At 47.8% G+C, this 12194-nt stretch overlaps 1 protein-coding gene across 4 annotated transcripts in view; it reads left to right on the top strand.

The window, feature by feature from the left end:
- The window catches only part of DPF3 (double PHD fingers 3), a 245264-nt gene that overhangs the window by 166912 nt on the left and 66158 nt on the right, over positions 1 to 12194 (top strand). For all 4 annotated transcript variants that reach the window (XR_004299571.1, XR_004299570.1, XM_032405499.1 and 1 more), the window contains exon 7: positions 5349 to 5486. Coding sequence is in view for 2 of the 4 variants with exons in the window: in XM_032405499.1 (XP_032261390.1) it covers positions 5349 to 5486 (138 nt within the window). In the remaining 2 variants the exon portion in view is untranslated. The remainder of the gene's footprint in view (positions 1 to 5348; positions 5487 to 12194) is intronic.

Here is a 12194-nt window from a genome sequence, read left to right as displayed (position 1 = left end):
GCATCATGCTGTATTATCTCCAATTTCTCCTAACCCTGCCTTTTAAACTCCCCTCCCTCTCACCTCCTTCCCTTTGCCTGTGAGCCTGCTCCGGGATGTGCCCTGTTAAAGAATGAGCCCCACTCAGCCTCCCTGACCCCCGCTCCCACCATCCTCCCCGCCTCCCCAGCCTCACTGGTGGAAGGAGTGGTCTGTTAGCCCCGTCACCACTTCCTCATTTCCAGGAGCATTCTAAGCCTCTCAAGTCTTGTCTCATCCTCCATGAGGTCGTGGATTCCCTTCTCACGAAGGTAGCCTCCTGGTTGTCAAATCCAGTGCTCTCTTTCTAGTCCCCATCTTTCTCAACCCTTCTTGGGCATCTGACATTCTCCTGGTTCTGCCAGCTTCTCATCTGTGAAATGGGGACTTGGGTTGCAGTGAGCAAACTGACCTGGATCATGAGAACAGGCCTGGCGCTCGGTACACACTCAGTAGCTGTTCTCAGTGACCGTGACTGGTGGTATCCTTGGTCCTGTCATCTGGAAACCCTACCTCTTTTTAAAAAAAAATTTATAAAAATTCCAGTATGATTTACATCCCAGTATAATTTACATACCTTTAATATTAGTTTCAGGTATACAATGTAGTGATTCAACAGTTCTATATATTATGCGGTGCTCATAATGTTAAGTGTACTCTTGATCTCCATTCCCCACCCCCCACCTCCCCTCTGGTAACCATCAGTTTGTTCTCTATATTTGAGTCGGGTTTTTTTTTTTTTTTGGTCTCTTTTTAAATTTGTTCTTTCTGTTTTGTTTCTTAAATTCCACATATCAGTGAAATTGTCTGATATTTGTCTTTCTCTGACTGGCTTATTTAATTTATTATACCCTCTAAATCCATCCATGTTGTTGCAAATGATAAGATTTCATTCTTTTTTTATGGTGGAGTGATATTCTGTTGTCTATATATGCCACATCTTCTTTATCCATTCATCTAGTGATGGACACTTGGAAACCCTACCTCTTTGGCTTATGTTGCTCATTCCTGGATGAGTCTTTCTTGATAAACTTAAAAAAACCAAACCAGTTTCTCTTTTTTCACCAGATTCTTGAGACTTGAGATACTGGTGTTTTCTGAGTTCTATCCTCTGTCCACCTTTTTTCTCTCTCTCCGTAATCTCTCCTTCTCTCCATATCCCTAACTCCCCCTGCCGCCCTGCCAACCTCCACATCCACATCTCTTTCCTAAGCTCAGGGTGTGCAGGGCAACCCTAGACTGAACATTCTCTTCTTTCTTTAAATCTGGTTTTCCTCCTCATCCTTTGACCTATTGCCCCATAGGAACGTGGGTGTTTTCGTTGCTTCCCATAACTGACATTGAGGGCCGGCCGTGATCTGCCCCGCGCTGGTGACTGGGGATGCAGCAGCGTGCAAACACACAGTGCCTGCCATGCTTGCTGCCGGTGGGGGCACACGTAGTGATCCATGATTTGTCCTAGGAAGGTAACAAACTGGGGTCCTAATTTTGACTGGAAAGACTCCCCTGGGGAAGGACATTTGAACTGACATCTGAAGAATGATGAAGCATTCATTAGGCAAACTGTTGCTGGGGACCATTGTAGGCCAAGGGAAGAGCTTGTGTAAAGGCTTTGTGGTAGAAAGAAAGATGTTTACAGAGTGAAAAGGCAATGGGCAGAAGGGCAGAGAAGGTGGTGGATGTGGTGTTGGGTGAGGCTAGGGGGCTAGACAGGGCCTGGATGGTGCATGGCCAGGAAGGCCAAGTTACTGTCATTCTAGGCTTCTCCTTGCTGCTTATACCCACCCTTTTCCACCAGATTCCTTCTCTTTAACCCCTCTCCCATCCTGAAATCCTCATTGTTCACACATGGAAAATTAAAATAGCCTCTTGCCACTTTCAAATCCCATCCTCTGCGCTGTAGTCTTAAATGGGATTTCTAAAATGTAAATCTGAGTAAGTTGGTCCTCAGGCTACAGTCCTCCCCTGGCTCCCCATTTCCAGGACAAAGTCCTGCCTGGCTTCCTTGCTTGTTAGCTCCATCACACCCCACCCCCGCCCGCAGGTCCCCAAAGTTGGGCAGAATGTGCTTTGCTGCCTGAAAGCCTTTGCCTCCTTTGTCTGTCTGGTAATGTTCTGCTACCTTGCAAGCCACAGCTCACCCACCTCCTCCAGGAAGCCCTCCCTCCACACTCAAGCAGGTGTGCCGGCCCCTCCTCTTTCCTGGGTGCATGTGCACACTGGTGCATTTGTCTCATCTCCCTCTTTGCTTGTTGACTTGTATGTCTTCTCTGCCAGAATGGGAGCTCCTGGAGGGAGGGCACTAGGGCTCTCCTTTATGTTTGTCCTTCTGATACCACAGGGTTGGGCACTTATGAGGTGCTTATTATGAAGACCTGGTGATGAAGAATAACATGGTATAAACAGGTGGTGAAAAGGGCAGCTCCATCAGGAAAGCTCTGTAGGTCTGTGTATAGGGATGATGGGTAAGAGGTCTGGTTTCCATGACCTCCATGTACTGTCTGGTTCTGGTTCCTCTAATGACAGAGCACAAGTCTCACTGCCCCCACCTGCCACTTCCATCCATCCCAAAGGGCAGGTGCACCAGGGTGGACAGAGTCAAGCCTAAATCTATTCATTCTTCTAGTAGAGTGGTTCTTAGACTGTAGTGTGCAGCAGAATCACCTGGAGGGCTTGTTAAAAGAGAGATTTCTGGCCCCACCCCCAGAGTTTCTGATTGAGTAGATCTGAGGGGAACCCAAGAATATGCATCTCTAACAACTTCCCAGGTGATGCTGATGGTGCTGGTCTGGGGACTACTCTTCCAGAATCTCTTTTTTAGCAAAAGGATTTACTCTAAAAATAATTACTCTCTATGGTGTTGGGGAAGGAGATACGGGAAGCTTTTTGCTTGGGTTTGGTTTTGTAGGTTTAAAGACCTATTAGTATGAGATTAATGTGGATAGATGGATCAGATTTTACACGCTTTCCTCATCCCCTATCTCCTGGCTTTCCCACAAAGTGTTTCTGTGTTCATTCATCAGCTATTCAATGAATATATTTTGAAGGTGTAGTATGTCACGGCAACAGAGGGGGTGGAGTTGTTATTATTAAGACGAAATTGGTATGAAACTGTCCTTGAGAGAAGTCCTCCAGTGCAGATGTAACTATGGTTCAAGGACATCAAAGAAGAAATGCTTGCTCGGATGGGTCGTGATTCCCTGATCTGTGGAATTGTCCTAGGCATCTAGCATTAGTGAGAATAAAACAATTTGATAAGTGAGACCACATGACTATTAAGATCCTTAAATTCTGTATTAAGGAAGACAGTGATAATTGACACAACAAAATGGCACCAATGGAATGCTGTGGAGTTTGCAGTAGGGAGGTCTCCAGAGTCAGCTGAGGCATCCTCATGGAAATACTATTATTGTCCTTATTCTTAATAAACATTTATTCCTCACCAACAGTACGCTTGGTTACTAAGTGGATTTATAGCCGATGACCCCACAATTTGCTGTTTATTGACCTCAGATCATTGCAAAGGTTAAATAGAAGAAGCCACAAGCAGGCCCAGAGTGCGCCTCAGGGGCCTCTTTAGGTCCCATTTCCCGAGTCAAATGGAATTGAGATGTCTAGTACCGTTTTATTTTTTTGAAATATTTACAACAGAGAGAGAGAGTGTAAGTAGCCAATTGTAGGACTTGAATTTATAGTCATTAGGTCACCAACTTGAATTTCAGACTCTCACCTATTGCTAAATTCCATTGTTTGAGGCCAGGTTCAAAGTCCTTTCAGGAGGGCCCAGCACTTAAGATGTGGCAGGCTAAGCTGAAGCCCCTCGCCCCTCGCCACCATTTACTGAGCATCTGTTATGTGCTGGGTACTGAGTGAGATACTTTACAAATATTATCTAGAACACTTCAAGGCAAGTAGTACTATCATCATTTCTAGATACGAGAAAAGGCACGGAGAGGCTATGTATCTTGTCCAGTTTCACACAGCAAATCACCTCAATTCATTTTTGGAAGTCAGCATAACCATAAAATTGAAACACGGTAAAAGGTAGGTCAAAAATTCTAGATCTATCTCAAGTCTGAGTATAGATCCAAAATGCAAGATTAGAAAATAGAAAGCAGCAGTTTATCAAGTGGATAATGCACTCTTGCCAAATGGCGAGCGTTCTAGGAATATAAGAATGGCTCAATAAGAAGAAACATTAGGAAATCAACATAATTCACCGTATCAACAAACTGACGGAGAGTCATATACCAGTAGATGCTGAAAGACTGATCAGATTTTCCTGTAATAAAACTCTAACACAAGGATAAGAGGAAATACTTAAATTTGATAAAGACTAAAAATTAGCCACATGTATCATTCTAAACAGTGAACCACTAAATCCAACTTCATTGAAAGTGAGGGTGGTCTAGTCTTAAGCCATTTAGCTGGGCTTCTGCTTCTGAGGTACTGGGCAGTCAACCAATGGAACTGCCCCTTTCTTCTGTGCCCAGTGAAGCCATATTTATGTTGCTGCGTGTCCTTATCTCACACTGTCCGTGTGAGAGGTCGAGCTTGTGAGGACACATTCCTAGATTTTGGGTATCGGAGGCTTCCTGGGGCATCAAGGGCACAAGCTCTTGGTTGCCACATCTACCAACGATGGCTTGGCTTCATGGCTTTCATGGCAGAAGTGGGATGTGTTTTTCTGGCACAAAATCACCGTGTACTTTATACAGAGTTAACCACTGTATGGTGGAAGGAGCACTGCATGGGAATCCAGGAGACCTGGGTGCTAGTGGCTCTGCCTCAACTGGCTGCGTGTTCCCAGGCAAATCACTTAGGCTTGCTGGCCTCACTTGCCTCATCAGTGCCATGGCGTGTTGGACTGGATGGACCACCAGTGCTCTTTGGCCTCAAAGTTATAATAATCGTCACCCTTCCCACGTGCCCAGCACTGTTATAAGTGTTTTGCATAGAGATCATCTTATCCCAACAACTCTATGAGTTAAGTCCTATCATTATTCCTATTTTCCCTCTGAAGAAACTGAGGCCCAGAGAGGGTAAGTGACTTGCCCAGGGTCTCACAGATAAGAAATGATGGAGCTCTTTTACAGTTCAACTTCCACCCTTTACTTTTCTGGTTTTTTTTTTTTTTTTTACCTGGGCCCATGTTGTTACAGTAGTGTCAGTTCTGTCTAGCGGGGCAAAGGTTGTTGAGGGTGGGAGACACTTCTTAAGGGAAACCCAGCTCTGGGGTAAATGGATGGGAGGCACTGCCTGGGAGAATGATGGCAGTGACTGCAGAGGTTGCTAATCTTTGCCTTTTCCCCTCTTCTCTTCCTGTCTAGTCTGCGGCAAGCGCTACAAGAACCGGCCAGGACTTAGCTACCACTACGCTCACACTCACCTGGCCAGCGAGGAGGGAGATGAGGCTCAAGACCAGGAGACCCGGTCCCCGCCTAACCACAGAAATGAGAACCACAGACGTGAGTTCCCAGTTGTTGGGTTGGGGCAGTGATGAAGTGGGTGGGCAGGGCGATAGAGTGTTCTTTTCACCTCTGGCATCTTTAGTGGCACCCATTGATTGGTTTCAACGTCCTGTGGTGACTTGGCTCTTTTAACGCAGCCCCAGCTGCCCTGTGGGTCACCTGAGCCCCAGGCTTAGAGTGAGTGGGCCAGGTGGCATCCCCAGTTCTGTTCCCAGAGGAAGGGATGTGAGTGTTAAGGCAGAAGGGAAACATCCTTACCTGGCTGTTGTCAAATGCCAGACCTGTTCCTCTTCTCCCTCAGCTCTAGAACTTCCATTCACAGGTACTAACCTGACGTGGGCATAGCCCTTGGGCATGTCAATTCAGATGGACATTTCAAATGTCGCCTTGACCACCAAGAGATGTAGAATATTCTTGATCTATTGCCTTGGCTATTATAGGGGTCACGATTTTGGTTCAGGGCTCTCCTGCCTTAGAAATACTGCCCTTGAGCTTCCATGCATTTCACTTGAGTACTCCATCAGCAAGCATGATCTGGGTGCACTTGTCAAAAACTCAAAATGGGGTGGCATGATGGAGTCTTTAGAGCCTGTTTCAAGATGTGGGTCATTCTAAGATCATTAGGTGAAGAATAATTGTGGACAGGCCATGTATTTTTTATTTTGTTCACGAGATTTTGTGGTAGGTGTTCTTAAGGTGAGCAATGCAATGTAATTAGAGGGATCAGACCTTTAAAAATATCCAGACTCTAGGATCTGAGGGTGACTCCTGTGCATTTTAGTCCATCAACTTAGTCAACAGATGTCCATCGGCTACTCATCAAATATTGGAAATAATTAACATACTTTGGCCAAGACCTTTCTTGGGATTAGGGTCAGTGTTGCCTAACCCCACCCTCCTTTCTCCTTGTAACATTGCCTTCTGTATTCATGTGCTCAGGCCGCCCTAACAAAATACCACAGACTGGGTGGCTTAAAGAACAGAAATTACTTTTCTCGCTCTTCTGGAGGCTGCAAGTCCCAGACCAGTGTGTCATCGGGGTCGGTTCCCTCAGAGGCCTCTGTCGTTGACCTGCAGGTGTCCGCCCTCTCACTGCCTCTTTGCATGGTGTTCCCTCTGTGATCACATACCCCCGCTGTCTCTCTGTGTGTGTAAGTTTCCTCTTAGAAGGATACCAGTCAGATCGAATTAGGACCCACTGTAACTTAATCACCTCTTTAAAGGCCCTATCTCAGAAGAGTCATGTTCTGAGGCTCGGGGTTGGGGCTTCAACATACACATTTTTGGGGGGACCCAGCTCAGCCCATATACCTTCTTTAATTCCTACTCACTTGCAGGGTTCAAGCCTTTCATGTGACAGACCCTTATTTCCTTACCTGCTCTTGTCATTGGGAGAGAACCTGGGAAGCAGGGCAGGAGGGTCTGACAGAGCTAGCCCACCTCCGCTTGCCAGCTACTGAGGCATGCCGAGCTCTCTCTCTCTCTCCTCCCTGGGGAGAGGTTCCCTTGGTCCAGTCTTTCAGAAAGGAAAATGTACGGGGCAGCCGGCATTTGCATCTCTCTGTTTCTCCTCTTATCCCTTCTCTGATCTCAGTGGCCTAGGCGTACCTATTGTCTCTTGCGGCAAAGGAGGCCGAGAATGATCTCTTTTGATTTGGATTGCGATCTGGAAAGTATTTATTAGCCACGGTTGCTCTCTCTGAAGTATTTGTTAACTTGGTATTATTTCCCACTCCCCCCAGCGCTGGCTTATCTTCTTTACATCTCTTCTCAAATGTCAAGCCACTTGGTCCCTGTGTTGCGGTGCTTTACTCACGCAATAGGGTTTGGAATGCTTCTCTTTTGTCTGTGTGTCTTTTGTGTGTGCACACAGTGATGGCCACGGCAGAGGAAGGTTCCTCGTGGTCCCCAAGGTACGCTGCAGGCCCGAAGCAGATCAAGGAAGTCTCTTCCTTAGGCATCCACCCCGGCTCCCCCATGCCTGCACCTGCTGGCTCTTGACTTTCGGGGTGCGCCCCGGCCTATTTCCCTCTGTCTACCAGGATCTCCTCATGTATTCTTGTGACTCAGCGTCTTCTGTCTCCTCATGTCTTCACCGTGAGGCCAGATGGCCTTGCTTAGTCAGGAAGCGGTGTCTCTCCACCTCCTGGATGGAGGTGTGTCCCCACTGTGGCTGCGAGTCCTCTCCCCTCCCCCCTTCCCTGCTGATGACAAACTGAGTTCTTCAAAAACCCAAGGGTTTTAAGCTGCATAGAAAAGAATAGCTGTCCCTGGGTTCATCAGGGGTCTCCTTACATGAGGAAAGTTCCAGAACCTTCACAAACACCTTTTTAAAAAACATCTGCTCACGATGCCTCTGAGAACTCTGTAGTTAACTCCAATTTTGCTAGCAAGGAGGGTGTGGCAAGAAGGCCCCAGAGGCCACAGAAGCCATTCCTTCCCTCTTCCCCAATTTCTCGGAACAGATCTAAGAGACAGCAGCTCTTCCCAGGTTCTCTGCGTCACGCATGCCACCAATCTGTCTGCTGCTCTGAATGTCTGCTCTGTTCCCTCCCACATTCCCCTGGTGAGCAGCCCCCCAACCATTTTCTTGTGAGCGCTAATTGCTGGCATCATTAATACCCAGTCATTAGCTGCTCCCACTGCTTGGGGTGGGGGTGGGCTCCCATCCATCCTGCCCCTAAATGCCACTGGGGCTGTGTGGTGAATTGAATGCGACAGCTCTGTGGCATCGAAGGTCCCAGCTTTGTGATCCTTCCTTGGCAAGGCTTTTGGACTGGGGGAGGGGGGGCAGGAGAGCTTCATCCAAGAGGCTAATCTGCAGATCCCGCAGGAAAAGTTCTGGACGCCAGCAAAGTGGGAACGCTGACTTTTCCCTCTTTAGCTGAGCTGCAGGGTGGCCCAGCTGCTTGTGAGCACACGCAGGCCTAGGGGAAAAACAGCCCTATAGGCTCCGGAGTTTTCCGTGGCATGGGCATCTGCGCTCGCGCCACCGGCAGCAGTAGAAACCTTTTGACTTTGGTGCACCTGCTGTCCCTCGCCGCACCCCCCGACTGTGTCTCCTGCCAAGCCGATGCTCATGCCTGCTTTCAGGCAGAGCGGAGTGCCAGAGCCAGCACTGACCTCCCCTCGCCCCCCAGTCCCAGGCTGCCCCGGGCCGCCAGCTCAGCAATCCACCGTTTTCTCTCGCCTTTGTTTCTCTTCTCGCCGCGCATTTTCTCCTGAGTATACACTTCTTGTCTCTTCTGTAGCTTCGTCCCCTTTCCTTCATGCCCTTGCCTCTCTGCATCAACTATAGGCAGTGCTGGGATGCTTGGAGCTCCGACATTCACCTTGGGGGATAGGACTTCTCTGATGGGGTCTTCCCTACCTAAGCTGTCACCCTTCCCGTCCCTCCCTGCATGAGGCTGGATTCTTCTTCCGTCTTGCATTTCTCTGACCACCTCTGTTTGCTTTCTACAAATGAAATCACCGTGTGTATGTATGTATGTGTGTGTGCAGGTGTGTACGTGTACATACAGGTACACACACACATAGACTACATGTATATGAATAAAAGGAGGGAGGACTGGGGGCAGGTTAGGACTCTGTGTGGTGCCGCTCAGAAGCATTCTCTCTCTCTCTTTTGGTAAAGATTTATTTATTTATTTTTAAAAGATTTTATTTATCTGAGAGAGAGAGCGAGCGAGCATGAGTGGGGGGAGGGGCAGAGGAAGAGGGAGAAGCAGACTCCCGGCTGAGCAGGGAGCCCTTGGGACTTGATCCCAGCACCCTGGGATCATGACCTGAGCCTAAGGCAGACGCTTAACCGACTGAGCCATGCAGGCGCCCCTATTTGTTTATTTTAGAGAGAGAGTGCCAGTGAGCGGGGGAGGGGCAGAGGGCGAGGGAGAGAATCTCAAGCAGACTCCCCACTGAGCACGGAGCCTGATGTGGGGCTCAATCGCATGACCCTGAGATCATGACTTGAGCCGAAATCAGGAGTCAGCTGCTTAACCGACTGAACCACCCAGGCACCCCACTCAGAAGCATTCTCTTGTGACTTCTGAAATGCCACCTTGGTAAACAGTCCCAGTGGGGCCAGGGTAGCAGAGAGAACTGGATTAGAATTCAGAACTCTTTGACCCATGCTCACCATGCCAAAACTCTTCTTAAATTTCCTTTTATCTTCTATGCACAGTGGGAATCTACTACAGATGATGTTTTCAAAGTACTTTTCTGGGAGGTGGAGTGGGTGTGAGCATTGCTGATGTCCTAGACCTGAATGGAAAAGCTGTGTAAATAAATTCAGTCTACTACATTCATCTGTCCACCCATCCTTCTATCCATCCGTCCATTGGTTTAGTACCCGTGTGCTAGATACTGTCTTACTCCCTGTCATGAGAAGGAGTGTGTAATGGAGTATGTATAAATTAGTGAAGGGCTCAAGGGCACAGTACACTTTCTACCCCTTAGGGCAGCCGTACCCTCGTGGGGCGTCAGAATCACCTGGGAACTTGTTTGAAATGCAGATTCTTAACTCCACCAGTCTCTGAAACAGAGACTCTGAGGGTGGGGATGGCAATCTGTATTTTACAGGGCATTCTGGTACATGCAAAAGCTTGAGAACCACTGCACCATTGCAAAGATTTCGCTGAGGACATTCAAGTTAGCTCTGGAAAAATGAAGAGGAATTTCCCAGGTAGAGGCAAAGGCAGGGAGGTGTGAAATAGCACAATGCCCCAGACAAGGGATTGTAGTTGGGTCCGACGGTAGCATTGGAAGAATGGTGGGAAAGTAAGCGGGAGCCACCATTGGAAGCATTTTCTATGCTAGGCTGTGTAGCTGGCATCCTGTATGAAAGCGAGAGCCACAGTAGCAATTACTAGAAGGCAAGGACATATGATTTATAGAGAAAGTTGTTTGACATATTATTAATTGTCACATGGTGTATCTCTTTTACCTGGTAGCATAAATGAGTGTAAAATGTTCTAACATACTTGGAGCTCCTAAGAGGGAAGTGCTTTTTAAAATATGGAGCTATAAAGTTTATTTCAAGCCTGTTTCTCAGGCCCATGGAATGGAAGTTGGGTTGTCCTGGGTCCTGGGAGGTCTCCGTCCTCTGCATAATGACAGGGTGCCTGGCACATAGCTAGGCTTTCGGTATCTGCCGAGAGAAGAGAAGGCCCCACCCTAGTGCGCTTTTGGAGGGCACGTTGTACTCTGCAGGACTGGAAGAGGAGAGCTGAGTTGATTAAGGGTAATGTCGGCTGATTAGATAATCTGAAAATTAGTCTGATAATGTGCAAATTACCTAAAAGAAGCATATGATGTCATTGCTACACTGATGGGAAAGATCTAACAGATATTAGTCTCCTGACATCCCTGTCCTCTAGCATATGGCCCGGGGGCAACGAGTAGAGCTTTAGGAGAGAGAGTGAAAATTGCCTTTGACACAAGCTTAAGGATTTTGGATCACTCTAAAGGTGCCTAAAAAACCATAAAGCGCACACAATCCACCACTTACCAACCTTGACGCAGGAAATTCAGGCTTTGTTCCAGGGGAGAGAGAGGAAAATTCAGATACAAGGCTCTGTCTGGAAAAGTGAGCTGCTTCTCTCTTCCTGAAGAGCAAATTTGGGAACTAACAACAGGTGTTCTTCAGGTGAATTATTATTTAACTAAACAGTTTACAGATTATGAAGCAAGCGAAGAGAAACCTGAGGGGTCCCTCTGGCCCTGAGGATAGATTTGGAGTTAATTTTTCAGACCTTTTGTCTGGGAGAATGGCAATGGAATTGGCCAGGCCAGAGTGTGAGTCATGACCTTGTCACTCTGCCATCTTGTGCCTGTGTGAACGTGGATCAGTCACTGACACTTCCTTGCTCCTTTGTTGCCTCATCTGTAAGATGGAGAGAGTAACCGTACTGACCTCATGGGGTTGCTTCCAGTCTTCAGCGAGATGGTGTGGGTGTTCGGCACCATGCCTGCCCGTTGCAAATGCTGATAGCCCATCTCTGTGCCCTTCGGACCAACAGAGCATGTCTATGACCACAGATGGCTAGTCTGAGTCAGGGCCTGTCTGTGGCTGTGTGATCCCGGGAAACTAACTGCCTGTGGGGGTCTCACTGGCATCAGGCGAAGCTATCAGAGCCTGGCCTGGCCCTGGCGCATCCTTTGCTAAAGCTTAGATGGTTTAGGTACAGAAGGACAGCAATCCTTCTGTACAGGCTAAACATGAGTACTTATTGAGCACTTACTGCGCATGTGCCCACTTGTGGGACTAGGTATAATTGGGCCTCTAAAAAAGCAGAACATGTGGTCTTAGCCCTAGGACAATTTCAGGTTTAATTGGGGAAATACGATGGATGCAGGAAACCTAGCAGGAGGAGGCTGTGGAGTAGAGTCCAACCCGTGTAGCATCCCTGTATTACCGTCCCATTTCCCCAGGATGGGGCATCCAGCCACCACTTGCCTTTCTGTGAGCCTCTTTCATTTCTCTTTCTCTCATGTTTTGGGCCTAATTACCTAGAAGATTCTGGATTGAAGAGTTCCACATCCTGAGTAATGACAATGACAGTAATACTTGCTGACATTCCTTGAATGTGTCAGACAGACACTGCGCTAGGCAGCCCACGTCTCTCTAATTCACTCCTCGCAGCAACCCTGTAAGTAAGGTAGATGCTGTGTCCCCTAGAGGACACCAAGGCACACAGACCCTGACCG

Source organism: Phoca vitulina, unplaced genomic scaffold (genome assembly GCF_004348235.1).
Source record: "Phoca vitulina isolate PV1807 unplaced genomic scaffold, GSC_HSeal_1.0 scaffold7, whole genome shotgun sequence".
Lineage (NCBI taxonomy): Eukaryota > Metazoa > Chordata > Mammalia > Carnivora > Phocidae > Phoca > Phoca vitulina.
This window is presented reverse-complemented; position numbering and strand designations above follow the sequence as displayed.